This window comes from Lonchura striata, chromosome 1A, assembly GCF_050655825.1.
Source record: "Lonchura striata isolate lonStrDom1 chromosome 1A, ASM5065582v1, whole genome shotgun sequence".
Classification (NCBI taxonomy): domain Eukaryota; kingdom Metazoa; phylum Chordata; class Aves; order Passeriformes; family Estrildidae; genus Lonchura; species Lonchura striata.
Genome location: NC_140741.1, coordinates 26293239 through 26319676, shown reverse-complemented (window position 1 = coordinate 26319676; position 26438 = coordinate 26293239). Strand labels below are relative to the sequence as shown.

The window sequence follows — 26438 nt, the reverse complement described above, 5'->3', positions numbered from 1 at the left end:
CGAATAGCCTCCCTAGCAGCCTGAGTGGTCACCCTGACCTCCTCAGCCCGCATCTGCGTGGCTTGTTGCTGAGGCGTGATCATATCATCGTGCTTTCCCATAAGCCTGGATAAAGTCGATCCGCGTAGTGGCTGCCTCGCGCCAGATGCTTGGGCTAATAGCTTTGTACAATTATCCTCCCATTCCTGTCTAAACACAATCATTCCGGCACCATCAAGTATCATGCGACCTATTCGCTCGATATCAAAGGGAAGCAGGTCGTCATTACTAAAAAGACCATCGATTAATGTGGAGACCATGGCCGAATTGATTCCTTTTTCTGCAATGGCTTTGACAATTGACTGTACATCTTTTGGGTTTACCGGGGCATATACCCTCTGCTGGTTCCCTTCCGGGCCGGTGATCCTCACCGGGAAGGCTTGTACGGTGGCCGCTGGGGACCATTCGGCACAGGCTATTTTTATTTCTCCCCAGTCGGTAAACTGGTTCGTATTGTGGCTGCTTTTCGGTGCAGCTTAAAGCTTTACTTGGTTTTGTTTTAAATTGTGTTGGGTCCGTTCCCTTCATCTTAGAGTCCCAGCCGGCTCCCGACAGCTCTTCCGAGCTGCCGGAGCTGCTGCTGGACTCAGAGTCGGAAGTCGAATGCCAGCACACTTTCGGGGCTCGGTGCCATTTTGTGCGGCTCCGACCCCGCTCCTCCCCCCGGGGGTGGCGCCGCTGCCGCCCCCCGGGCTCGCCCTGCCTCCTGCAGGGGGGGTTTCTCCCTTACATGGTGGCAGCGTCAGGCACGGCTGCCGATTGGCTCCGAGCCCTCTGCTGCTCTCCTCCTCTTTCTCCCGCACACGCGCATTAGCGAAACTCCGCGCCTCTGGGCTCTTCGCGCCGAGACTGCCCGCGCCCCGCCCCTCCCCTTGGCTGCCGGCGCCATTTTCAAGGGGATACGGGGGTGGCATGGGTAGGATCTCCTCCCGAGCCGCGGCTCCCGCGCCTCTGGCTTCCCCCGCCAGCCTCCGTCAACAGAGCTCTGCGCGCTGCTGCACCTCCGGTAGCGGGTCACTGACCGGCGGTGGCAGGGCAGATGGGGAAGCCGCGGATCTTTGGGAAGGCTCCGCGGGGGGTCCCGGGCCCCGGCCCGGGGTGGGGGGGGATGTGCCGGGCCCCCCCGGATCCCCGCTCCCGGGCGGATCACCCTCAGGGGTAGTTTGCGTTGCCGCTCCTACCCCTAGCTTGGGTGTAACCAATAAACACGTACGCGCTGCGCTCCATGTCTCCTGCTCTTCTATTGCTCTGCGCAGGGCTTTTTCTACTTTGCCCCATGCCTTAAGGCATTTGCCGCTGCCTGAGGATTTCGTGTCCTCGGCCAGCGCGGCTGTGCATTTTCCCATATCTCCGGATGCAAAACATCCACAGGGCGTTCAATTGCCCCAAGCTCAAGCGGCCTTGCTATAGCAAGATAAAAGTCTTTGAGCTTACACTCAATTCCCCATTGCTTATGAACCTCACTTACGACCCTGGCGATGGCGTCCATGACGACTGCGGGTCCTGGGACGTCTCCCTCGCCGAGAACACGGTTTCACCGGTCTGGCCGCTGCCCTTGTCCAGGCGACACCCGCTACCCGAGCTAATCTTTCCCGGGTTTCGGCACCAGTTATGTTGCCTTCATGGAAGACAACGGCGACCTGGTTTCAAAGAACAGCACGGCAGCCCAGTCTCCCCTGGGCCACTCGGGCTAATGACACACGCAGGACACCAATGTGGTGGACAGTCGAAAGCCTTTATTATCTTATTTCATGGGTTTAAATAGTCTTGGGGGACTCTGCTACGTCAGGAGGGGTTGGTAGGGTCTCTAGGGTTAGTCAGGAGTGGAAAACTACTGGGTTAGGTGTGGTTACATTCTTTAGGGTAATGGATAACATGTTGCAGGGTGAGAGGGGGATGGGGGTCTTTTCTTTCCGTCACATCCTGAAATCTTCCGTTCGCCTGTCCCTATCTACTACAGGCAGTTAGATTACAACACTTCCCCTAATCCCATCCCAAATCACAACCATTTTGGCTCAGGAACTTCACAAGATGCATGTGGCCTGTAGGGGGTTGATCACTTTCAGTGGATCTATCTTCCATGAATTTCCATTTTCCTCTCCAACACATATAAGTGCTCATCATCACAACATCCTTGGCAGACTAAAGGTTCAGGTCGGTCATCTGGAAGAATTTCAGCCCTGAAAGTGCGGTTAAGCATTGGAATGGGCTGCTCAGGAAAGTGGAGGGGGGTAACCATCCCAGGAAGTGTTCAAGAAACAACTGGATGTAGCACTTGGAGCTGGTAGTGTTCGGTCAAAGCTTGGACTTGATGATCTTGGAGACTTTTCCCAACCTTAATGATTCTCTTACATCTTTAACAAATAAGGAAAATATATGGGAAGCAAAAGATGGCTGTCTGCTATCCTTGAAGACTGAAGTTGCTTGTCACAACACAGAGCAAACATAGGAGATAGCATCAGGCCAAGCTTCCTGTTTTAAGGTGCTATGCTAGTGCTATTCTTATACCATCCCAAATTTTGGATACACAAATTTGGATACACATTGGCTGATAGGGACCTGGAGCACCTTATTATTCAGATTACAGTCATTTATGTGTGGCAGGAAAGAGAGAAAGAAATTATAATGGATGAGCATCCACAACTCCACACTGTATATGTATCCTAAAGGGGAAACCCAGTTCTTATCTTTTTGTGAATGAACTTGATTGAGATGATAGTAAATATGCAACCACATTACCAAAACTGACAAGTGCAGTAACACAAACTTCCTCCCTAAATTCTATCATTTCATGTAGGTGAAATCTCAGAGAGTCACAACTCTCCACACCTTCCAGCTTCAGGAAAATTTGTACAAATAACCTAGATGTGTCAGATTTTGATTGTCTTCTTCTTACAAAAAAAAAAAAAAAATCCCAACAACAAAACCCCCTTTTAATTAATTAAATACTTGACATGTAACAAAGACCTCACAATATGACCAATGTGGTCAAAACTCTGCTTCTCTCTTAATAAATAAGCCTTAGTAGGAACAAACTAAAAGGATAAGAAAGGATTTCCACAAATCAGGATTGCTTTCACATAGCTGAATTACAAAGGAATCACAATGACTGGCCCTGCACTTGTTCTCCTTTCACCAGTGGACAAATGCAGTCATTCTAGTGGAATAGATAGACATGGAAGTGACAGTCCATTGGCCAAAAAGACAGTCCTACAATCCTTCTCCTCTCTGAGCTGCCAAAGGAAGGTAAAAGATAAAAGTTGTTCTGGAAGCTACCAAATGAAATGAAGCATGCAGCTAACAATCATGAGATACTCTAAACCAAAATCTAACCTTGGTACTACACCAAGGGTTTATAATATGGGAAAGGGGGATGCAAACCCCATATAACTTAATTTAGGAAACAGTATAGGATGATTTATACTGTTCCAAAGGTAACAAACCATTTGGTTGAAACATCTGGACCCACAAGAACCAGCTACTTCACACTGTAATTACCACCTGCTCTGAGCTAGGGTATGGACACAGTGTTTGTGAGAAATTAACAAAAGTAGGATTACTTCCCATACTATTGCAGCACACTGAAAACTCAAAAATCACTACAGGAATAATAGAAAAAAAAAAAAAAAAGAAAGAGAAGACAAATTATTGAATTAACCTTTGTAATGTTTGATTCAATAAAGCTGCCTCTTTAGAAATTACCTAAAGCTGATAGAGTACTTCCAATTTATCACAGAATTCAGCATCTAAATTATATGAGCAATAGAAAAATATTTAAAAATATTCCTATCCCATACATATCTCAATTATCTTTCCTCACTTCAAAGATCAATTAATCAAGCTAGAAAAATCTGAACTAACTTTTGCAGCACCTGCCTTTCACAACAGATAATTGCCATTGTATCATGAAACCTTGGTTGCTTTTTAACTTAAGAAAAGTTGGGTTTGAGCACTGAAACAGAAAAAAATCTTTTTTTTTTACTCATAAATGTACTATAGATAAAGATAGTGCATAATCCTTTATAAAATGTTTTTCCTTGCCAGAAAAACATTAAATATCAGGAAACACATCCCCAGATGGATTACAGAATGGCAAATACATTTCATAGACATTTTTATTGTTGCTATTACTGCTTGACAAAGTAAAAATAGAAGTGTCTTCAAAGGTGTCTTTCCCTGGAATAGGCAACTCAGCATAAAAAGAATTTATATGCTGAAAAGGTTACCATCAACGCATTATGGCTGTATATATAGGATCTTTTCACTTTAAGTCCCTGTCTCTCCCAAGAAAGCTCAGGTCGTAAATTTTTTAGACTTCTACAGCACCTTGCCCAATGGGGCCCTGAATGCAGATTTTATTTTGCATGCCCCTGTAAGTATAAGCAATCAGAATTACACAGTTGAGTTTGTTGTTGCCTGCAGGAAAAAAAAAAAAAAAATTCTGACTTCCTTCAAGGCCAAGAAGTAAAGCTGAATGTTGTAGCTTCAGGTGCAGGAAGCAATTTAGAGCTGTTATGTTTTGTTTCAAATAGTATCCGTCAAGGCTAATGAAAGAAAAGGGCAAACTCTGGAGACTATCTTTGCTTTCCCTCACGCCAATGGGGGGGGGTTAAATCTTCCTATTCCCTTCATGAGCCTCTGCTCCATCTCTCGAACTGAATTTCCTAATGCATCGTGATCTCCCCGATGCCACTTTCATCTGATGTATGATTCATGGTCCTTTGCAAAACGTTTCCTCTTGCCAGAAAAACATTAAACATCATGAAAAGTGTCCCTAAACGGACTACACAATGGAAAATAGGTTTCAGTGGCATTTTCATCGTTGTTATTTGCCTGTTTGTCTCTTAACAGCTTACTTGTACTGCTTGCCTCTCCCCTTAACATTCAAGTTTCATGCGGACCATCAGTTTGCCAATGTAATGGGTTTTCACAGCCAGGGGAAGGTAAGCGCCAAGGATTATTAATAGCGTTCTTCTATTAGTTAAGGGAAAGATAAATGTGACACCACCAACAAAACCCCTGAATATCTGATACCGGTGAGGAGTGGGTATCACCTGCCGAAAATAGAAAGAGCGAGAGAGATTATATAAGTGGGGTTCCTACCCGGAGTTCCACCTCCTTTTGACCACCTCCCTATCTAACACCTTTCCAAGCGTGCTTACAAGAGATTCCAGAGGTAAGTAGCAAGAAAATGCTCAAATTTCTGCAGCAAACGTGGATTCACCAGCTCCGGGCAAGAAGCAGGATCTTCGCAGATAAGGGTACCTTCTATCACTTCGGCATCATTCCCCTTTCCATAAACAAAAGCCCGGAAACAAAGAGATGCAAATCTCTCAAACACTTAGGAATGGCTTCCCGCAAAGGAGACTCCAAACGAGAAGAATAGATCATTAAAAGGAGTAAATAGGTGAACTCATTGAGGGGGAATGAGGAGAAAAGCGGGGGAGAAGGTGGAAATGAGAAAACTGGGAAAGGGAAGGAAGAAAGTGAACGAGAACGAGAGGAAGAACTCCCGAAGAAGTTATATAGAGCTGAAATACCCAGCAGTGAACCAAAGACAAAAAACTACAACATCCAGAACACGTCTAGGAATGGCACCTCTCTTTCTGCACAGATGACTGTAAGCGATGGGATGAAGTTGCTCTCTTTGGTGTGGTCACTAGGAAGCTAAAGGAAATGTGTCACCCTTTTTGCAAAGGACCGCCGTCTTTCTGCTTCAATTCTTGGTGTGAAGGCTTCGTGCTGTTCAGGAAATTCTCCTTGGTTTGCTTTTGGCAAGGGTGGGCTGATTTCTACTTAATTTATTTGGTCGTTTACTTAGTAACAATATCATCATTCTGGTGCTGGTGGAATGGGGAGTTGATCTACACAAAAGTTTTGGTGCAGACAACTTGGAAATTCACGGTGTAGATTTTGCAAATAGCTCGGGCAGGAAAATTGGCAAAATCTCAGAGATAAAGGAAAACGCGTCATTCATCTCGCAGGGATGATGAGAAAAAGGTGAAGGGTCGAGTGAGAAACTGTCAACTCGTGGAACACCTTTTTTTATTCGAATAACAGTGTTGACTACAGGTTGGTGGTTAAAAGCTTCTGGAAATTTGCTAGCTGTCCTTAAAGAGACACTGCTGAGGCTGGAGCTGGACCGCAGCCGCTCCTTTATGTCAGATCTCAGCTGCCCGCTTCGCAAACCCTGCGTCGCTGCTTTCACCTTTTTGGCTGCGGAGGGTAGACACGGCTTCTGAGCTGGGGGAAATGTTATTTACGCTCTACAGATGGCTACACCTGATCTGAAGCCTCATTTTTCTGACACCTCTCACTTTTCGCCTCCACAGCACGATTAGGCCGTAGAGGGCTGACAGATCCGGTGACGGAGGGAAAGTGGGGCAGTTCGCGCATCGTTAGGGATGCGGAGGGAGCCGCCCGGCTCCCATCCCCAGGACACAGACAGGGAACGCGCCTCTGGCCGCTTTGCTTGGCATGAGGCTAGTTAACCTGATCGGCGTCTGCCAGCACAGCAGGCAGCGCTGCGCATCGCCTCTGCCAGCCGCCGGCTCGAGTTACCCCCGCGGGCAGCCGTCCAAATGTGCTCTGCCTTGTCAGCAGAGCGGGGTTAACTCCGAAACACGAGTCACCGCTAGGAGAGCATCTTCACTTTCTCCACCTGCGGGTGGGCAGGTGCGTTCCTGTTTGTAGGCACCTAAAAGGAAGCTCTGTGGCTCAACTACGGTTTGCAAAAGATTATTAAGAACGGGGGAAAAACTGCGGAGACTGAGGCCCAGCTCCTTTTCAGACCACACCGATGCCGCACGGGGCAAAGCAGGGAAAGCAGAGGGTGATGTAGCACTGGGTCGATGGTGTCTGTACTGGCAACAAGAAGAGATTGATCTCTCTTCCCTCAGTTAAGGAAAGGTAAAGGGACGTCAATTTCATAACATACGGCACACTGATCTCTGGCAAATAGCTGATGGGTCTGTACTCATCCTACGCTTAAAATAGGGTCCTAACCCTGAACTTCGCTAAAGCAAGAGGCCCCAGTACCCCAAGTGCTGTCTTTACTGCACCTTTCCACCTCCCAGCTCCAAAAGAACGGGGCTGCTGAGTGAGAACGACCCATGCGAGAAGGTGCTTCTTCTGGGGGGCTGCTGCTTATTTCCGTTCAGCATCCCAGCGCTCAGCTCCTCTTTCCCTGCAGAGCAGGAAAGGATGAGTTCAGCCTAGAGAGAGGGACTTGGCTCCACCATCCATCTTCTTGTTTGTCCTTGGAGAAAACTAAGCATCTCTTGCATCTCGGGAAATACACGAGAAAGGGAGGCCGGGCTGCAGGGAAGTTCCAACAAGAGAAAAACGTCAGTCTCTCCCACAGTGAAGAGACGACCTTTAGGAAAGAAAAAGAGAAGAAAAAAAAGGAGGGAGGACCCCAGTGTCACCTCCTCCTCAGTCCTTCTGCGTTCAGTGCCATAGTAATGACTTACCCATTATAGCTGAACTTGGGCCGAGGAGGAAAAAAAACGAAAAAAAAAAAAAAAAAAAAGGACGGGGCTCAAACTTTTAAAAGCACTGAGCAATTATTGACAGCACAAACCGAGGCTCTGCACAAGCCGCCCCCTTTTCGAGGCTGCTCTCCAGCGGCCCCATTCAGAGGGGAGGTGTGATTGTGGTAGCGGGACCGGGCCGTACCCGTCAATCGCGCCCGGGGATCTCGCTGCCACCACTCTGTCCTCCCCCGTCTCTCCTGGAGCAGCGATGCCAATACTCCTGCAGAGATCTGCCCTACTACTGGGCCCTAACCTTGGCTACCTCAGCCTAATGGCTCCTGCCCAAACTCTGAGAGCAAGTTGGACTACTTGCCATATTTTATGTGGAAAATGGGCACAGATTCTTGGAGAAAGAATATAACCCTAGAAAACACATTACAAATCCTAAATGCTTTCTCTTTTTTGATGCTAATGTGAAGTGCCCGGTCCTGCCTGAGAAACCCACTACCGCACAGGAGCTCCTCACGAGTGTGTTGTCACCTCGCATCTCGTTTTGCCATACCCTATCATGGAAGATTCTGCAGCATATTGTGCATTACAAACGGGATCTGTAGGACTCGCTGGGATGTGATAATTAATTCAGTGAGGACGATGCTTAATATGGACTGGCCTGAAAGAAAAAAGGTCTAAAAGGAATATGTGTGTGAAAGGGAGGGGGAAGGGAGAAGGGGGAGATGTTTAAAGTGGTTGAACGATAAGGCAAATGTTCAAAAGCTACATTACATTTACTTCCCGACCTCAAGAGCAGCTTGAAACTTGGCATATGCTGCAGTTCCTTACTCATCACTGAATATAACTGGTAAAGCTTGTTCTGACTTACTAAAGGAACAGGCTCTGCTCTGCACCACCAGTTAGTCCACTGCACCTGAGGACTTGACCTTGGCAAAACTCTTTCTCCAGCCGGTATCACAGCAGACTCTGGCACTGCTCCAGTAAGGCTTAGGCTCCAGCCTCCCAGGGAGCAACCCCCACCTGCGTCCTCCCCCACCCCAGTCCCCACAGAGGCATCCCCCGTGCCCTCTCTTTAGCTGAACCCTCGCGTCTGTGGACTACTTGGTGCTCTGCAAACTGGAGAGCGACAGCCCACAGCACTTATCCACGCAGAGCTATAGAGCTGGCACGGGTCCAGCCTTTCCCGGTGTGCCATCCCCACACAGCAATGCAGCTTTGGTCATATGAGCAGAAATGATGAGAAAAGCACTTTTTAATCTTTTCGCACTTGCTTCCCTGTTCAAACAGTTGCAGGATGGCTATGACTGACTTGCTCAGCGCTGAGGATATCAAGAAGGCTGTGGGAGCCTTTTCAGGTGAGTGCTTTTTTCCTATTTTTTTTTTCTCCTCTCTTTTCCTCCTTTCATCTCTTCAGGTTAGGATAGCTGTGCATTTATTTCAGCTATGGGAAGATTAGAGGAACTAGCTAGACAAAATTTCAAATGAGAATGTGTTTTCAGATGTTCAATGAATGCCTCTGACAGGTTTATGAAGTACAAGGCTGCATCCTCAGCAAAGCTGTCCTGCACGTTACAGAGATGAAATATTTATTTTTAAGGAAAGTAAGCAGTAACTGCAGAGAGACTTTGCTTCTACCGAGAGGATACTTTCAAAGGGAACAAACCCCTCGGCGAACCAAGCTGCATTATATCTTGGTGTGGGATAGAGAAGTCAGCAGTGGATGTCAGCAGCTTCCCACTCATTCCTGAAATTTAGTTTTAGATGTTACAGAACTGCTGTTTCACTTTCAAGGATATAAGAAACCACTCTGTACTTCCTATGCAGAATCCCCGGGTGGGCTTTGCTTTTCGGGATGGACAGAAGGGAACAGTAGAGAACGGTGCGGGTGCACTGTTCGACTGTTCGACTGCAGGGGCTCCCTGCAGGTCGAATGGCTGCAGTGGTCCACACTTCCCTCTCAGACTTCTCCGGGTATTAGATGTTCCCTACCCCTCTCATTCATCGCGATACCCAAAACTGATAGCAAACCCTTTTCGTGTTTACAGAGATTCAGGTAGTTAAGGTTGCTCTCAAAGAAAGCCAGAAATCGTGCTCCGGGATGAACGTTATCCGCCCCCCCCCCCCCCCCCCCCCGCCCTCCCCCAAACTACCTGGCTGACCGCACCATCCCGGGAAGCCGCCTCTGTCTGTCCTGCTTTGTGCGATGACCTTCCCGAACAGACAGAAGAGCAAGACCCGCTGAGCCCGGCTCAGCTCAGAAGCCGGAGAGTCAAAGGGAGCGACAAATTGCTTTGCTGGATCCAGCAGCTGTTTTACTCATTAGCTTCCATTGTTCTGTGACTATCCCCAAGTCCCGGAGCAGATGCAATTAGCAGCAACTAATGACAGATCTCAGGCAGATCACGGAAGACTGAGCCTCCTTAATTTTATGTAATGGGAAAATTTAACGCGGCGGGAATAAGAATGCATGAGGAAGGAAAAAAAAAAAAAGTCCGCCGCACGTTTTGGAGGTCACTGTATGGTATCTGTATGATATTTCCAATCCACATCTCAGTTGTTAGGCTACCTGGGTGGGACAAAAGCGGGTGCGGTAAAAGGACAAGGGAGGTAGAGCAGGTAAACTCGGCTCCGATTTCAAGGGCTCTGGGTTGTTTGTTTTTTTCCACCCCGGAGACAGCTCCTCACAAGGTCTTGCAGGCAGCGCGCCGTGCAGCACTCCCTTGCAATGTCTGAGCTCACACGCCACGATTGCACATTCCTTTAGCGGCTGAAATGGAACACTGATTTCTAGTAAGTCTCCGGGAAAAAAACAAACAAACAAACAAACAAAAACAAACCGAAAAATAAACAGTGCTCTGAAACACTTCTCGCCAATGCTTGAGCAAGAGCATTTTTGGTTTGTTGGGTTTTTTTTTATCCCAGGGGTGGAAATGTCAAAAAGTGACAGCTATCTAATAGTCAGAGTCTGCTCTCAGATGTCTGTTAGTCTAAAACTTGACAAAAAAAAAAAAAATTAAAAAAGGTTTAAGGCACTGAAACGAGACCAAGCACATTAGACCTCAGCTCCCAAAGCTCCCAAGTCTGTCACAGACTTCTCGTGTGACCTTGGGCAAGACTCATCATTCTGTAGCTCAACTCTTCATCTGCAAAATGGAAACACGGCCCCTCTGCCCCTTTATTTTCATTAGCACCTGTGAAGCACGGACGATTACACTGAGTACACCCAGTTCCTACCACAGCTGGGTTCCGCTGTTCCTCCCAGGGCAGGAAAAACAGTAGCATGGAAGAAAACCACCGGTATGTGTTGGTGTGTGTGTTTCAATGACTTTTCTAAGCAGTTGTCTGGTTTTTGATCTCTTATAGCGGCTGAATCTTTTAACTACAAAAAGTTTTTCGAGATGGTGGGATTGAAAAAGAAGAGTCCAGAAGATGTGAAGAAGGTTTTCCATATTCTTGATAAAGATCAGAGCGGCTTCATTGAAGAGGAAGAATTGAAGTAAGTAAAATTACATTCTTTCTCAAATACCCCTGCCTTAAGAGTCTAATTTCCTGTGGGTTATTTTTACAAGACTCTAGGCAGTAACATACAGCTGAAACTCTTGACTATATTTGTGTGCTGTGCCAGTTGTTTGCCGAGCACATGATCTAAAGAATGTTGGAGTTAGCTAGTTGCCACTTGTGCAGGATCCCTGAAACACACGAACGGTCAACTACCTTACAGGTAGTTCTTCAAATGCAGTTTCAGAGTAAGGTGCTTCTGAATGTTAAAGAAGGTCAAAAACAGAACACACAACGCTGGATTCCAACTTGTGTCTCAAATCAGTGTTACAAATAGATACGTAGTGTAATTGTTCTGTGGAAAAAAAAATAAAAAACCAAACACAAACCAAGAACAAACAAACAAAAAAGAACTCCAAACAAACTTTCCTTTATTTTCTATGCCTCCTCCTTAGGTTTGTCCTGAAGGGCTTTACCCCAGAAGGAAGAGACCTATCAGACAAAGAAACGAAGGCTCTTCTGGCTGCTGGAGATAAGGACGGTGATGGTAAAATTGGCGCTGATGGTATGTAATTAGAGGAGTAAATTTGACATAACAATCGAATATTACCCTTACACATAAGAACTGAGGAAACCTAGGAATCACAGGGGGCTGTGACCTTCTGAAGGGCACAATTTGGGTTTAATGAAATGCCAAGTCCTGCTCCATTTGCTGGACCTTGCTCTGAAGCGTTAGAGGAAGAGGAGCCGAGCTGTGACACTAGAGGGGGCAGGAGCTCAGAGAACCCGGCTGCGGGTCGGGCACTCCGCAGCGCAGGACTCAGTACCCAGCCAAACTCTACTTCAATTGCTGTAATTTGTCTGTTGATATCAGTGGAGTGAAGATCAGGACACTGCGAGTTCAGAGACTGGGGTTTGACTATAAAGCTTGGAAAGAATAAAAGCTGAGCACCAGGATTTGTGCTTGATGTTTAGTTAGCAGGAAAGTAGTGCATGACTTAGCAAAGCAATGCTCTTAAAATTCGAAGTACACCCATTTTGCTACAGAACTTCTATACAATAACAGTCTATCCAGCTTATGCTAGTGTTTACGTGGGTCTTCACACCCAAGAAAGCTTGTCAGTCCCTTTTACTGAATATGAGAAATACAAGAAAAGAACAACTTTTCCTCTCACAGCATTGCTTAAAAAGCTAGTTTGCTATTCTCCCTTGGGATGAATCAGCTTAGCCCACACACAAAATTTCTCCTTTTTCCTCTTTTTTTGGAGGTGAGAGTGAATGAAACACACTGAAGAAGACAAGAGAGATGCAATTCTAAACTAAAGCTTTCCTCACTGAAGGAGATAGAAGTTTGTGGCCAGAGTACTAAACCACCTAGAGAGCAGGCAATTGCTAGGGTTTTGACATATCAATAAGCCATATCATAAGTTGAAATCTAAAAAATACCTAAACCCCCTCATATCTTTCTGTGTTACCTAATCTCTGCAATTAAAAAAAAAAAGTTACATTAAAAAAAGGTCAATTAAAAGAGAAATAAAAAGCAAAGTTAACTAACAGAGTCTCCCAACTTAGAAGATGACACACAAAACCAGCCACTGACATACAGTCAGGAGATGCACACTAGCATATCAGTGACAATGGTCATGTACTTAGACCAAAGCCTCTTAATTTCTCCAATCATGACTGTATTATGGTTTAGGCAAAGCTCCTGCTAAACTTCAGCAGTGCTGCTGAATCCAGTGTGGGTGTCATTTCTTGAAACTTCATATTCTTTGTTATACAGGTCTTCTTTATACACACTAAAATTAGTGATAGTAGTACTAAAATCACTGGGCAAGTTTTTCAAAAGAAAACTCAATTCAGGTAAGTAAGCTTCCAGCTGATCCAGCCTTATATCAGATAAATTTTCAGCTATGCCAGAAGGCTGCAAATCAAAACCAGTGTTAATTGGAATAAAGGAACAATATTGCATAATGATTTTGGCTTGTACAAGAAAATACAGCATTAACCTTCATATTTAAGACTACCATAACTTTTTCTTTGAAACAGTGCCTGAAACCCAGTACATTGCAATAAAGCAATATGAAATGCCTCTTCTCCTTATCTCTTTCTTCTGCAGCTTTTACTGTTCCCTAACTTTGAAATGGAAATACTCTGTGTTTATCCTTGATAATGAGAAGAGAATGATGTGCTTCTTTCTTTTGATTCTTCTGACCATATCCCTACCATAAAACACTATCAGTTTCTTTTCCATTTCTTAAATTTGACTTTAACAGCCAATTTTTACACCAGAAAGACTTGAAATACATACAAAAGTTAAGAGCTGAGACAGTGACCAAAGGACAAGGAGGACAGATATTTCCCAGCTTTTTCTTTGGCCTATAAATCCAATTCAAGAATATAACTGCATATGTAAATAAAATGTAAAGTCACAAATGTACATCCCATTCATATGCAGTATTGCAATGCTGTATTTCTGTTGCAAACCCATTTTGTTTCCCTGCAGCTGAGTTGTCAGGCATCACTTCTACCCCTTCTTTCAAACATCAGCTTCCTAAATCACTAAACGATTGCAAACAAGCAGCCTCTCATTGGGGTTAATGTTAATTCTCCTGATGGCCCTTCCTGAGGGAATGCTGTCCCTCAGGAGTCCACAGCCCTTGTAAGAACTGATCTTTAGGAATTTTTAAAATCACAGAGACAACTAGCTCAGATGTATCATCACAAACATTAATCCCAACCTAATCAGCCTTCTTCTAGCTGGGGTCTCACATTACAAATTTGCTCTTTTTTCTTTTGATTCTTCTTTAAACCTTTTCTCATTCTTGCAAGACCATTCAGCTCTGAAATAGTTTCAGCAGTTTACCTCTTGTCCAGTCACAGTTTGAGCTTGTGGCTGATGAAGCAGTTTCAAAGTGCTGAAAACTTGCAGCCAGCTCCTGTAAGACATGATCATCTTCTGTATAGTGTCAAACCCCCTCCACATTCCACCAATGTGGTCAGAAGATGATGAATCTGAAAAAAATTGCAGGTCCAGTTTATCTCATAACACAAGCAAGCTGAGCTTCTAGTTTGGGCTGAAAAATTATGCTGAAGCAGCTCTACAAGTTTCAGGAAAATATTTATAAGAAAGATGAGAAAAAAATATGGCTATTTCCAGTAATAATATTTTTTAAATCTATTTTGTGTATTGGCATTGGACATGAACATCATGCCTTCTAGTTTCTTAATATTAATAGACTTGAGAAAGTACCTAGAGAACTTTCAAAGATCATGTACTGTGGGCAGCACAAATCCAAATTTGTATCCCTATAAATCAAAATGTTGTAAAAATGTGACATTAAATACACAAAATTGAAACTATTAAATCATGGCATTTTAGCATAAGTCATTACTTATAAAGTTTCCTAAACAGATTTGCTGTTGTAAAGAAAATGTAAAAAACACAATCTGATGAGAGAAATCACAGACCTACGACATGTCCTCTCTAATAATGTCTGTGATTTCAGTAAAATACTAGAGGGCACACATTAGGCTGGTGTATAGTACTAAACTGTACTGAACATGGTGTCCTCTCCGTTTAAGTCAGAGCTTGGACACAAAACAGCTAATAAATTATTTTACATGACAAAATGGTCTAAATCCTTGCATTTTAAAGCCACTATCTGTGCAAAGAAAGACATAGTTTAGTTTTGTTTGGAAGGGTAACTACAACTGGAAACAAGGATGTAGTAAATCACAAGGATTCCCTTACTAACAGGCCAGAGGCATTAACCATTTACAAGGGACTGATATACCCTGCCTTATCTCAGAAGTTCTGCATATATGAGTACACTTTGTAACAATGCTTCTACAAGCCACCTGTGGTTGGACTAACCTCCATACAAAAATGAGTAGTGAACTAATTTAGAAGATTATCCAACTGGAACATCTTTGAAATATTTAAAATACATTGAAAATCTGGGGAAAGTAAAATTGTTGCAATTATTCAAGAGGGAGTATTTTATGGTTTGCTGGCTATCAGAAAGTACCTGTGAAATATATTGCTATTAAGTGATAATAGCACTATCAAAATGCATTATAGAAAATATTTGGCTGCAAGTCTGAATAACCTTTTCCAAATATATTCCGTAGATACAAATTATTATAAAAGGTATTTAATTTAGCTGTAATAAGTATCACAATTTGTTTTAACAGTATATGCATAGTTAGTTTTCCCTTTTGGAAAGGTTTGATCCATCGCAGTTCATGTTTCTCTCTGTAGGACTTATTCACACAAAGATTTAATAATCATAACTTTTCTCATTTTCTGCCCAGAATAGTTGGGGTTTTTATCACAAGTCCTTTATGTTATCTCTTATATTCAGTTTGCAACATTTTCAATCTACGTACCCACCATGTACAGGATTTATACATGTTTTGTGTTAAGTAATCTGCATCACTAATCCTAATTTGGATTTGCATCTTTCAAAATGATGGATAAATTTGGAATTAATTTAAACTCTCTGACATTTTTTATTTCTCAGTCTAGTTGGTACGCATTTGGCAACATATTTTTTGGACATGCCATCAAAAGTTCTGTTTGCACACAACAGTCATTTAAGATCTCACTTGCTTAGAGTTCAGCATTTTTCAACTGAACACCAGAATATTCTTTAAAATGCCTAGATTTAATCTTCTATCTTTTTCAGTTGCCAGACTTTACTCTTCATTATGTCAAGCTTCAGTAATTTTTTTCTTGAGCCTTTACAGATGACTCCCTCCCCTATTTGTCATTTTCCTCTCAGCTGATTATGTTAAACCCATAAACCACTCTCTCTGCATATCTTCTAATCCCTTTATCGTCTTTGTTGTTCTTCTTGGGATTCCCTCCAGTCTGTCATTTTCAGTGTTCTGAGGCACAAACAACTGTGCAAGGTATTCTCATGTGTAACTGTTCCAAGGTTAGATGGAGTTAGGAATCATAACCAGTCAGCCATTCACCAGGATACAAGCCTTTTCCATGCTTTGTCTCCCTGCTGAAAGGCATGATATATACTAAAGCATAAAATAACCCCAAACTGCAGACAGATATGTTTATGTAAATATTATGGATGTACCACTAATAAAAGCCACAGGGCAAAATCCTGGCTCTCTGACACCACAGGAATTTTTCTCATTCTTACAACACAGTCAAAATTTCTACATAGGTTGGTATCAGCCTTCTGTTTTTGTCATCTGTCATTTTCACTCAATCTACAATTACAAAATTGAGTTTAAATGCAATATAATTATAATTGGGACACAAATACTTTGAAAGACTCATTAATTATTCTCTTTGCCAAACTCTGATATAAAAGAAATTTATCTCACTGCAAGATTAAATTTCTAGTACTTACCTTCATCCCATTGATATTTACAAAGAAATAACTGAGAACTAATCAAGTTCTTCAGATGAACAGTGGTCTAAGTCTTGCAATCTGGCATGTATAGCATTTCTCCCTTATTATCAAAAAATCCTTTCATTTTACTGTAAGATTTCCCAAATCATACTTTCCCTTTAATTAACTTGGATTTCTTTGCTCATCTGTTATTGTGATGTTTCTGCTACACGAGTGACTCTGTAACCATTGTAATATGCTTCCTCCTTCTTTAAATTTTGGTTTCTTAAATATTTTTTTTTAATTCTTTCCTTTCTCCAGAATTTGCAACTATGGTGGCTGAATCATAAAGGCTTTGACCAATGCAAACCCTTCACCCATCCTTCACTGCCCAATTCCAACCACCTCCTGCTGACTGCTTTGGCTCCTGTTCTATTTATTTATGTTATTTTATACTCCAGCTCTGTTCTCTGCAATCCTGCAACTCTGTAATTGTGCTGAAAGACACTGTTAAAATAATAAAGGTCACATCAGTCTGGGCTTTCTTCTCTCTCACTACAACTTGTTTCTTATTTCATGTAGGCTTGGCACACGCTGAGAGAAAATGTTACTTGTTTTTTTTGCTGACATCCCTGCTGCTTTATCCCTAGCCAGGGTAAAGTAGGAAGAAATTTTAAAAATTATTTTGGATAAAACATGCATATAATGAGTCATTCAGTTCAAGTCCTGAACTGTGGCAAAACTGACTGCATTATTTTTAAACCATCCCTGCTAAATGGATGCATACTCATAGCCTGGAAAATCTCTAGTGATGGAAAATCTCCAGTGATGGCAATTACCCAACTTCATTTGGCAGTTCATTCTTTCAATTTAATCAGTGTTATAGCTAAAAAGTATTTCCTAATATTTAAACTACATCTCCCCTGCTGCATTTTGGTGATGAGTAAATTGATCATCATCTGCATTATTTGTTAAATTTGCCCAGTGCAGGGGGATTTTTGGATAAAAGGCTTTACAGGAATATCAGTTGGTGTCATTCATACATGAAGATAACTTCGTAAACTATTAAAAAGCAGTCGCTTCGGAAACACAGGGTATGTTTACTAGCAATGTTACACAACTATCTAGCACAGGAAGAATGCTATACTCACAAGAAATAACAACATGAATTTCAGGAAAAAGAACAGCAAGATTCAGGTGTGGCGCTGCAGTTGATAATGCCACTGTAAAAACAGTAAATCAGAAAATCCCATGCTAAAAAATTTAATCTAAAACTTTACCAGATAAGCGAATATCTTCTTTGGAGTTACATATAGGAATCAGAGACTTATGCTAAGGAAATGATTAGCCAATAGTAAGCCTATGACAGAGCTCAATACTTATTTCCCAAATCCTGTTCAATAACTTTGGCACCAAGCTTAAACTTTTTACCTGTGTTGTTGGGGAGTGTTTTGCTTTTAAAGCAAAGACTAAAGCAGGGGAAAAATCCTTTCAGGCAACATCTCCCCCACATCTTGACAGAACATTGATTATTACTGGAGTAAAAAGGAAGGGTATTTTCCATTTCTGTATTCCAAACTATTCCCTGCAGCAATAATACCTTATTCAATTTAGATTTATTATCACAAATTTAGTGGAGACAACAAGATAAGGCTGAAACCCTGTCATCATCACACTGTACAGAATACCATCCTCTGCCACAGCGATTATCCAATGCTACTCGGGAAGCCAATAAATGTTCCTAAATCCATTTTAGATCCTCACTCTGTAGTAACTCGCAAGGAAGACTTTTTGCTGAAGATGCTGTGCGTTCAAATGAAATCCTTTGTTTTGCACACTGTATATACGGTTCTGAAGGATGTATTGATTTTTAAGTATTCTAAATAAAGCAAATGAAAACGGATTGCAGTGGAGCGAGTTTATTTCCTGCTTTTTCTCGGCAGCTGCTGACCTCGCGTGGCAATAAAGCCTCATTACAGGAGCACACAGAGCCACCGAAAAGGCATCCGGCTACTGCAGCAGCGAGAATGAAGGTCCAGGGAATACGAGAACCGACATAAAAGTTGCTGTATAAAAAAAGCCCTTTATAGTCCCTTTCTGTTCTCTGAAGCTGCAAGGATTTGTATTTTAATGCTTCGCTGGATGGCACGAAAGCTGAGATTTTATCTAGGGCTTTAGCAAAAAAAAAAAAAAAAACCAAAAAAAAACCACCAAAAAACACCACACCCCAAAATCAAAAACCAATAGAACAAACAGCAAATAAATAAAACCACTAATGAGTAAAAAAAAAATAATTACAGCCGATTATGGGAAATAAATCAAGTTACAGCAACATCAATGGCGATATTTCACTAGCATAAATGTCTGAATACGCCAATGATGCCTGCTTCAGTCTTTCTTCATGTTGTTACCTCAATCACTCGGGAACAAGCAACACTGAGTGCCTAATTTGGCCTGAAAATTTTCAGTCATCTAGTAATGGAGAATGTGAAATGTCCTTTATTTTCAAACTGAAAAAAATTACAATGGGTACTTTTCATGCTGACAGTATAAGATATTCTAAACCTGCATTTGGTTGGTGTATTCAAATCAGATCCTGTATTCTGAGATTTTATACTCTGAATTCCCAAAAACTCTATTTAAATACACTTCCCCCCCTCCCACAGCTGCATTTTAAATTAAAAATTCAAATTTCAACATGTATCTATTGCTGAAGAAAGGAAAAATTCAAATACAAGTGTAATATAAGTAAATCTCTGCCCAGAGACAAAATTACTGTTTTATCAATTGCCATCAAACTACTACTACACTGCCAAATCTTCAATGTCTTTCTTAGGCTCTTATTTTCCCCCACAAATTTCTTCCAAATCTTCTCCAAATCTTCAATTGTTTCATTTCAAATTTTTAACAAAATTCATAATTTTCCTTTTTGTTGGCTGTTTTCTAAACATGACTTAAAATACAGTGAACAAATGCAAAATTTGAAGTTACAAAGATATAAACAAAACATTTCATATACAAAATATTAAGTTATTCATTCTCATATTGCTCTTCCTATAATGTCTTTGAAACTGTCACAGAAACTACTGTAAAGCCTGAAGAAAGCAGACTTTGCTACAAAATTTAATCAGATTTTCTGCACAGTGTGGATTACAGTATGCTTGGCAAATACAAAAAGTCTACACTACCCTGCAATTTAACGTTTCATGAAGAAAGATGTTTTAATTTTCAGATGCATAAGCAAAGGAGAGAAATTACATTTCTCCAAGAAACATTTACCTTAAATTTCTTAATTGCCATCTTAAATCTTCTTTGCCCTGAACAGTAAGTGTTCCATAATTTTCTTCCCTGATGTAATACAGTAGACGTTATGAAAGGAAAAAAAAAAAAAAAAGACTTCTCAGCCATCCTGTTGAAGACAAATTTTTAGATAATCAGTACATATCCTTTACTTAGTTTCATATCCAACAGTTCGCAATGAGACAACTGAATGACAAATTAAAAAAAATAGGCACTACTTGTGCCTTGTTCATACTGTATGCTGCATTACTAGAGAAGAAATTGTTTGCTCTGAGCTACAATTCAAGAGGAAGAAGAGCAAGTCCTCAAGTCGCAGCTGAACCATCACTTCCCGACAAATGGCATTAGCATTTAACACAAAGAGTTTGCATTAGCAGACTGCCTCTAACTCTTAATATTTCTCCAATCACCATTTACCATTACTAAATCCTTAACCAACAAATGCATAATTGTTTATGCTTTAAGGGTCCTGCCAAGCTCTTAATGGAGTTTCATGGATCAACAATTTTCCACATGTCTTATTTTGGGAATCAATGGACTGGAGGCCATAACACCTGTTCACCTTGCAGAAGCTGAGCTAGGATTTATATTTACAGTCTATCCACCAAGTCCGGAGATCAACACTGCCCTAATGTCCTGCAATTGTTTCCACATTTCCTTCATTTTATCAATGCAAAGTTTGTTTGCTTGCTTCTTTTGCCTTTTCTAACTAAACTAAATATTTTTGAAGACTGGTAATGCAGTTCATGTTTCCCTTTCCTGCAACACACACCAAGTTTTAGCAGAGCCTCTGTGCTATAGTAGCTAAACATTAACAACAGTCTGTTCAAAACAGTTAATATTATTATGGAATTACAATCTGCAGCATTGCACAATATTTGCAACAAGTCTTGCCTTAACAAAATTACATCCAAAATTGTGCCTAAAGGTTCACTGAAGTCACAAATTAGTCCACAAAATTTTTATTAATGAGCATAATGTACAAAATAACTTCATTTGACTCTAAAATCCTAGATTGAGATTTAAATGGCTGGCTGATAAACAGCCCATTCTTTTATTTATAAAGTAACTTTAAATGAAAGAGAAATTATAAGGCATGCAATAGCACACCAAAATCCAGCTGTGGTTAAATTACATGCTGACATTCTTGTTCTAACCCCACTCAGGAGCCATGACTAACACAGGGAGAAAGGCACTGGCTACAGGCTGGTGATTAAATACCTCCTTGAAGTCCTGGACTCTCTCATTGCCAACATGGGCTTGAACCTGAGCTCCTGCTTCTTCATTCTGAGCAAGCCTTTTAGCTGATTCCCTTTCCCAAAGAAATGCCTTTAAAAATCCCAACATTCTCTGGGGCTTAGACATTTAAAATTACATTTCTCCGTGAAGCCAAATGTGTCTCAACAGGGTTAGCTGTCTGCATAACAGATTAGCCATCAAAACGTTTTGGACTGTAGGATCTCCTAATGTGGGATAATTACTTCAAAAGTGAGGAAGTGCATTTCTGGTCAATAAAGCAGCAAAGATTAACAAAGGTTGATGCACCTTTCAAGACAGATGTTAATATAAATACGAATACTAGAGTCCCTTCTCCAACCACCAGAAAAATAGAAGGAACTGCATGAGCTACCACAGTAAATGGATCAGATGATCCAAATATAAATATTGAAAGGCCTATGGACCTAACAGGAAGACCTATGTTAATAAGCCTATTGAACATGCAGCTAGAAAAGTTATTTCTTCCATAAATTCATTGTCTCCCACCCAGAAAAATCTAAGTGAAGGGATCTTGTCAGTGTCTGAATCAGCTTGTTCAACTCATATTGGCACAAGTTTTTAACTCCAGGAGATGCTTTGTGAGGTTTATGTACAGAAATACAGTTGGTTTCACTGGTATGACAGCAGCACAACACTGGCATTAACTTAGGCCTTCAAGTGGTAAGAATGTGGTAATTCTCTATTATTGCGCATTTAGATCAGACATTAGGAAAAAAATTCTTTACTGACACAGGTTGCCCAGAGAAGCCATGGACATTCCATTCCTGGAAGTGTTCAAGGCCAGGCTGGATGGGGCTTGGAGCAACTTGGTCTAGTGGCACTGGGGCTGGAATGGGATGATCTTTAAGGTCCCTCATTGTACAAACCATTCTATGACTCCAGACGGGTCATGAGGGGTGCAGGACCAAAGGTCAAAGGCTTAACCATTGATTACTGGAGGGGAGGTCCAAGGATTGCTGAAAACCCAAATGGTGCAGAGACATTTTCATATTTTGGAAACATTGTCTGGTAGGATTTTTTAAATTATAACATTTTAATTGTTAACAAATTCTACTCCCTATGAATTCAAAATGCATTGCAGTTTTAAAAATGTATCACTAGAAAGATACTAAAATACATAAGAAATAGCAAATTATCTCACAGTTAATACTGCTTTATAAAGGGAATAAAAATTATGAGGCTGTGCTAATTTTATGCTTCGTTCTGCAGATGAATGAAGATTTTTCTGTCTTAAAAACATTTGCATTCCTCTCCTTTAAAGCAATTTTCAATTTTGCTGGATACAGCACAATTGCATCTACTCTTTCAGCTGCAATGGGTTGTTGAAATTGAGCTATTGCCCAGCACCTGCTCTTAGTCAGACAGCTGAAATCAGAGGTTAGGGGGAAAAATAAAGATTTTTTTGTCATTGTAATGCAAGTCTCCTTTTAGCTTTGCTGCAGTCAGTGTTCAATTATGTTCTGTAACAACCTCCATTACTAGAGCTAGTGTTTTTTCTGTTCTCTCTGCATATATTAACTTCCTTTTCCACATGTGAGAGCCTTCTTAGCAAAGCAGAGTCTTAAGAGACATTTGCCCACAGACTTCATGAGTCTCTATCTTTTTTGGGCTGTTGAGAATCCTAGTGTTCAAATGCATCTTCATTTTGAATGCTTGAAAGGTAACTGATACAATAGAACTTAAATTATCTCCCAGTGAAGGTCTGATAGGTCAAAATTAACCTGAAATTCCATCTAGTCTGTTGAATACAAAGCATTGAACAAGTAACAATGAAAGGCTCCCACGTAATTTTTTATCCTATTTTTACAAGCTCTGAATACTTCTCCCTTAGAATTTTTATCAGTTCACTGTGTAGCCCAGAAGTTTAAGGCTACATCAGAAGCAGGAATCAAGACTCTACATCTGTAGGAAAAAGACTACAAAGATTTTGACCATCACAGCTCAGCCACAAATGGGAAAGAAGTAGCTGGTGTGAGCAGCTACTGGGAAAGCAGGAGCAGAAGGCTTGCTTCTGTAGCAGGAAGTAAATGAACAGAGAGCTCTGAGACAGAGGTCAGAGGGTGAACATTGAAAATCAGGGTCTCAGGAAAAGGAAGTCCAGAGCAGGAAGTACTGGAGTGATTAGAGTGAGGATCTGAAAAGCCTGGAGCGGAAGATATTTTTTTTATAATATAATAAATTGACCTTGAAAAGAAAGGACATCATTAAGGTGAAAAAGTTGGTGCCCAAAAATTTATCCTGTTATAAAGGGGAAGAGAAGAGAAAACAGTGTTGTAAACTTTTGAAAATTTAATTAGGAGTCTCAAATATTTCTCTTCTCCTTCCTCCATTAAACCTCCAAGTCCTGGAGTGACATGGTTGAATCTTAGTTTTCAGCAATGGGAAAAAATTCTAGCTGTCATGCTTTGCAGAGAAAACCTTAAACATTCAAAGCATAAAAAAATAGGATAGAAACCCAAACATTAACTTATATTTTTTAATAAATCTCATTAGTTGAATGTAATCTGTCTTGCAGTTTTTAACATAAGATATAGCATTAGTGAAAGCCTAGCATCTGCCTTCTAAGCAGACAGCAGCTAAAGATCCAAAAAAAGATCCCCAGCTGCTATCATAGTCATCATCAGCACATAATGACTGGCATGCTGGAATCGTGGGTAGCTCATTTATAGCTGCCACATATTCATATACTCTCTGTTTGACAGATTAACCCCTTCCCTGGAATGCAGGAGCGCACTCGGTGCTCCCTCCCCAGCATCCGCTCCCCCTGTGTGGGATCGCTCCAACAACGGCGCTCACAGCTCGGAAGGCTCAGGCCACACCCAAGGCCACAGCAAGCCCCCAGTCTGTCACAGACATTGCCCCGTGGAGACATCCAGGCAAATTTCTGTGTGACGTTCTGGCTCCCTGATCAACAGCCTGCTAGCTACTGGGTTGGAGGGTATTATTAAAAATTAAATAAAGATTTCAGGGTTTCTTCCTGGCGTATTTTCAAGCTTCCATGTGCATGAACAAGAAAATAAAGATTCGAGCTGGAATTTTTCCAGACATTTGCAGAATAATTACTCTCCAGAAATTCTCTTTATCTTCATCCTTGTGGATTTGAATGCATCCTTGAGAAATCTTTCCTTCCTTTCATATTCATCAGAAGAGAGGACATAACAGTTACAATTAGCATACTCAAACCAAGTTGTAGAGGTACCTACCCTACATTTAGTAATTTATCACTTTCCATAGATGCCACAACTGCCATCCATTTCTAACTTCCACTGTCCCAACAGAGTAGATCAGAAACAAACGGCAGATTTGCCAGATCAGTCAGAAGGGCTGTTGTAACTGCCAACAAATCCTTTGGCTGATTCAACCATTTTGTAATCATCTTACATTTCAGTGCACTGACTGTCAGCCAAAAAGCCTTCAGATCTGTGCCTCAGCCCCCACCACAAAAGAGCAAAATCTGAAGACCTGAACTATAATGGTGTTATCAACAGAGCTAGAGAAAGCATCCAAATTCTCACTTCTGTGCTAATAGCCCCACTCTGAAGAGAAATAAAAGCTGGGTTTGGGGGATGCCAAATGAAGTAGCCCTCAAAATAGATGGAGTATCTATTTATTCCACCACTTGGGGGAAGTGTAAAGAATGGAAATCTACAATAAAATTTACACATCCTTTCTTGCAGTTTTCACAGCTCTCCAGACATACCAGTAAACATTCATAGTCAATCCTATAAGAATCTATGAGGATTTAAAAAGCAGCATGAACTCGGAATATTCATTCACAAGATACTTCTGAAGCCATTTTGTCACACTGTTTCCTTTTAGTAACATAAGATTTTTAAAAGTACTTTGTATTTAAGAGATTTCTTACAGAAAGACCTACTAATTCGCTTTCCTCAACATTAATGCCCTCCTGAGAAGCACTGCTTACTCCAAAGAAATCTACAGTTCTTCCTCATAGCTTTTAACAGGCAGCACGTTCAAGTTACAGATTGTAACCTGCTCAGTTCTGAATGTTTGCATTGGTGGATGAACAACTGTGAAAACAAGTCCTAGTAATATTACTGAATTCGGCCTCAGAAAAAAATCACTTTCTAACAGGCATGTTCTGTGAAGAAGATAATGAAGTGACCTATGCAGCGCCTGACAGAATCTGGAACACCAACTATATCTCAGTCTAAAAGACTACATGACCTCAGTTTAATCCCCATTGTAGAGCCTTACCTAGTGTCTGAAGTTCCTTGCCACTCCTGCTGGAGATGCAGTTCCACCATCCCTGCCTTCAGCAGCTGGATGAAATGCAAGCCACACACGACACACAGACTGCATGTGCAGTTTGACTGCTGGTTTGTGACCACTACCTAAGGGAATGTGACTTCAAATTTCATGGTGTTGTGGCTGTCAAGGAAACTTTTCCTGCTCACATGAGAGAAGGGGCACTTCTCATTCAAAATAATTTTGTTTCATTTGAGGGAAAAATTAAATGTGTGAATGAAGAGTGCTCTATTCCTCCTTAGCTGCTAAATACAGGATTTAACCTAATAAACACTTCTCTAGGGTAAGGGCATCACCCTCTGTTGTTGGGGTTTTTCTCTTGTTTAAATCCACAGGGTTCCTCTTCCCCTTTTTCTCACGTACTCAAGACGAGAGAAGCTTCAGCGAGCACAGCTACCAGCATTCCAATTTATTCAGCAGCAACCCCTGTGGACTGCTAACAGCAGACTGCGATTCTGTTTGGATTACAAGGTGTAGATAAGTAATTCCATCCTTAATCTATCACTGTCAGTGCTGGTAGGGGAACAGAAGTCAGGCAGAGGAAAAGATAGATTGGGTAAAAAAAAATATATTGTGGGGTAAAAGGAAAAGAAATAGAGAGGATACAAATCCATTAAGAGTTCTGTGCACACATGCATGCAGCAGTAGGAAATGAGGGAATGGGATAAAGGAACAGGGTGTTAATATGAAAGCAGCAAGCAGGGAGGAGATATCCAGATTCCAAGCAAAACTTTTCAGTAGCAATGAAAGTCTCACTTCCTACATAATCTATGCCTTCCATTGCAGCGATCCCAGTGTAAAATGGCGAGGATGTTTGTGACCTCAGTAAATGCTGATGGATACCACCACACTGCAGCCACAATAAAAAAACCTCAAGTACATCATAATGGAGCCTCAAAGCCTTTGCTTGGAGACCTGTCAGTAAACTGGGGCAATATTAGAAATAGACAACAAAGGATAATGCAAAGTTTGCAAAAATGGAACGACACAGAGACAAGTGAATTTCTTGGAGGATGGAGGGGAAGGCAGAAAAGATGAAAGAGGAGGTAAGCTATTTAGACATAAGTGATGGAGAAGATCAATAGCCCACATCTGTTTTATGTGATAGAAGATTTGGGGATGGAAAACAGAGAACGTAATAATGAGACCTGGTACTGATTTTTCTTTTCCCTTTTAAATGAAGACTAGTGACTCCATCACTATATTT

At 41.5% G+C, this 26438-nt stretch overlaps 2 protein-coding genes across 4 annotated transcripts in view; one reads left to right on the top strand and one right to left on the bottom strand.

Moving 5' to 3' along the window:
* Window positions 1-10893, bottom strand: part of NCF4 (neutrophil cytosolic factor 4) — a 41659-nt gene extending 30766 nt beyond the window's left edge. The window contains exon 1 of the mRNA XM_085569240.1: window positions 9677-10893. The gene's annotated coding sequence lies outside the window, so the exon portion shown is untranslated. The remainder of the gene's footprint in view (window positions 1-9676) is intronic.
* PVALB (parvalbumin) lies at window positions 5123-18287 on the top strand. Of its 3 annotated transcripts, none has more exons than XM_021553982.2 (5): window positions 5123-5215; window positions 8814-8881; window positions 10890-11022; window positions 11480-11589; window positions 16706-18287. In XM_021553982.2, exons 2-5 carry the CDS (start codon window positions 8821-8823, stop codon window positions 16732-16734), a joined length of 333 nt encoding a protein of 110 aa, XP_021409657.1. In that variant the 5' UTR covers window positions 5123-5215; window positions 8814-8820; the 3' UTR covers window positions 16735-18287. The 3 variants fall into 3 exon arrangements, with proteins under 3 accessions (XP_021409657.1, XP_021409654.1, XP_021409655.1); XM_021553979.3 differs by lacking the exon at window positions 5123-5215 and adding an exon at window positions 8429-8506; XM_021553980.3 differs by lacking the exon at window positions 5123-5215 and adding an exon at window positions 8595-8712.
* The last annotated feature ends 8151 nt before the right edge of the window (window positions 18288-26438 follow it).

Bases quoted from the DNA above. Each gene is read 5' to 3' on its own strand.
- PVALB (XM_021553982.2), top strand. From the start codon at position 8,821: ATGGCTATGACTGACTTGCTCAGCGCTGAGGATATCAAGAAGGCTGTG. The intron at 8,882-10,889 runs GTGAGTGCTTTT...GATCTCTTATAG, and splicing joins GGCTGTGGGAGCCTTTTCAG to CGGCTGAATCTTTTAACTAC. The intron at 11,590-16,705 runs GTATGTAATTAG...TCCTTTCTCCAG, and splicing joins TGGTAAAATTGGCGCTGATG to AATTTGCAACTATGGTGGCT.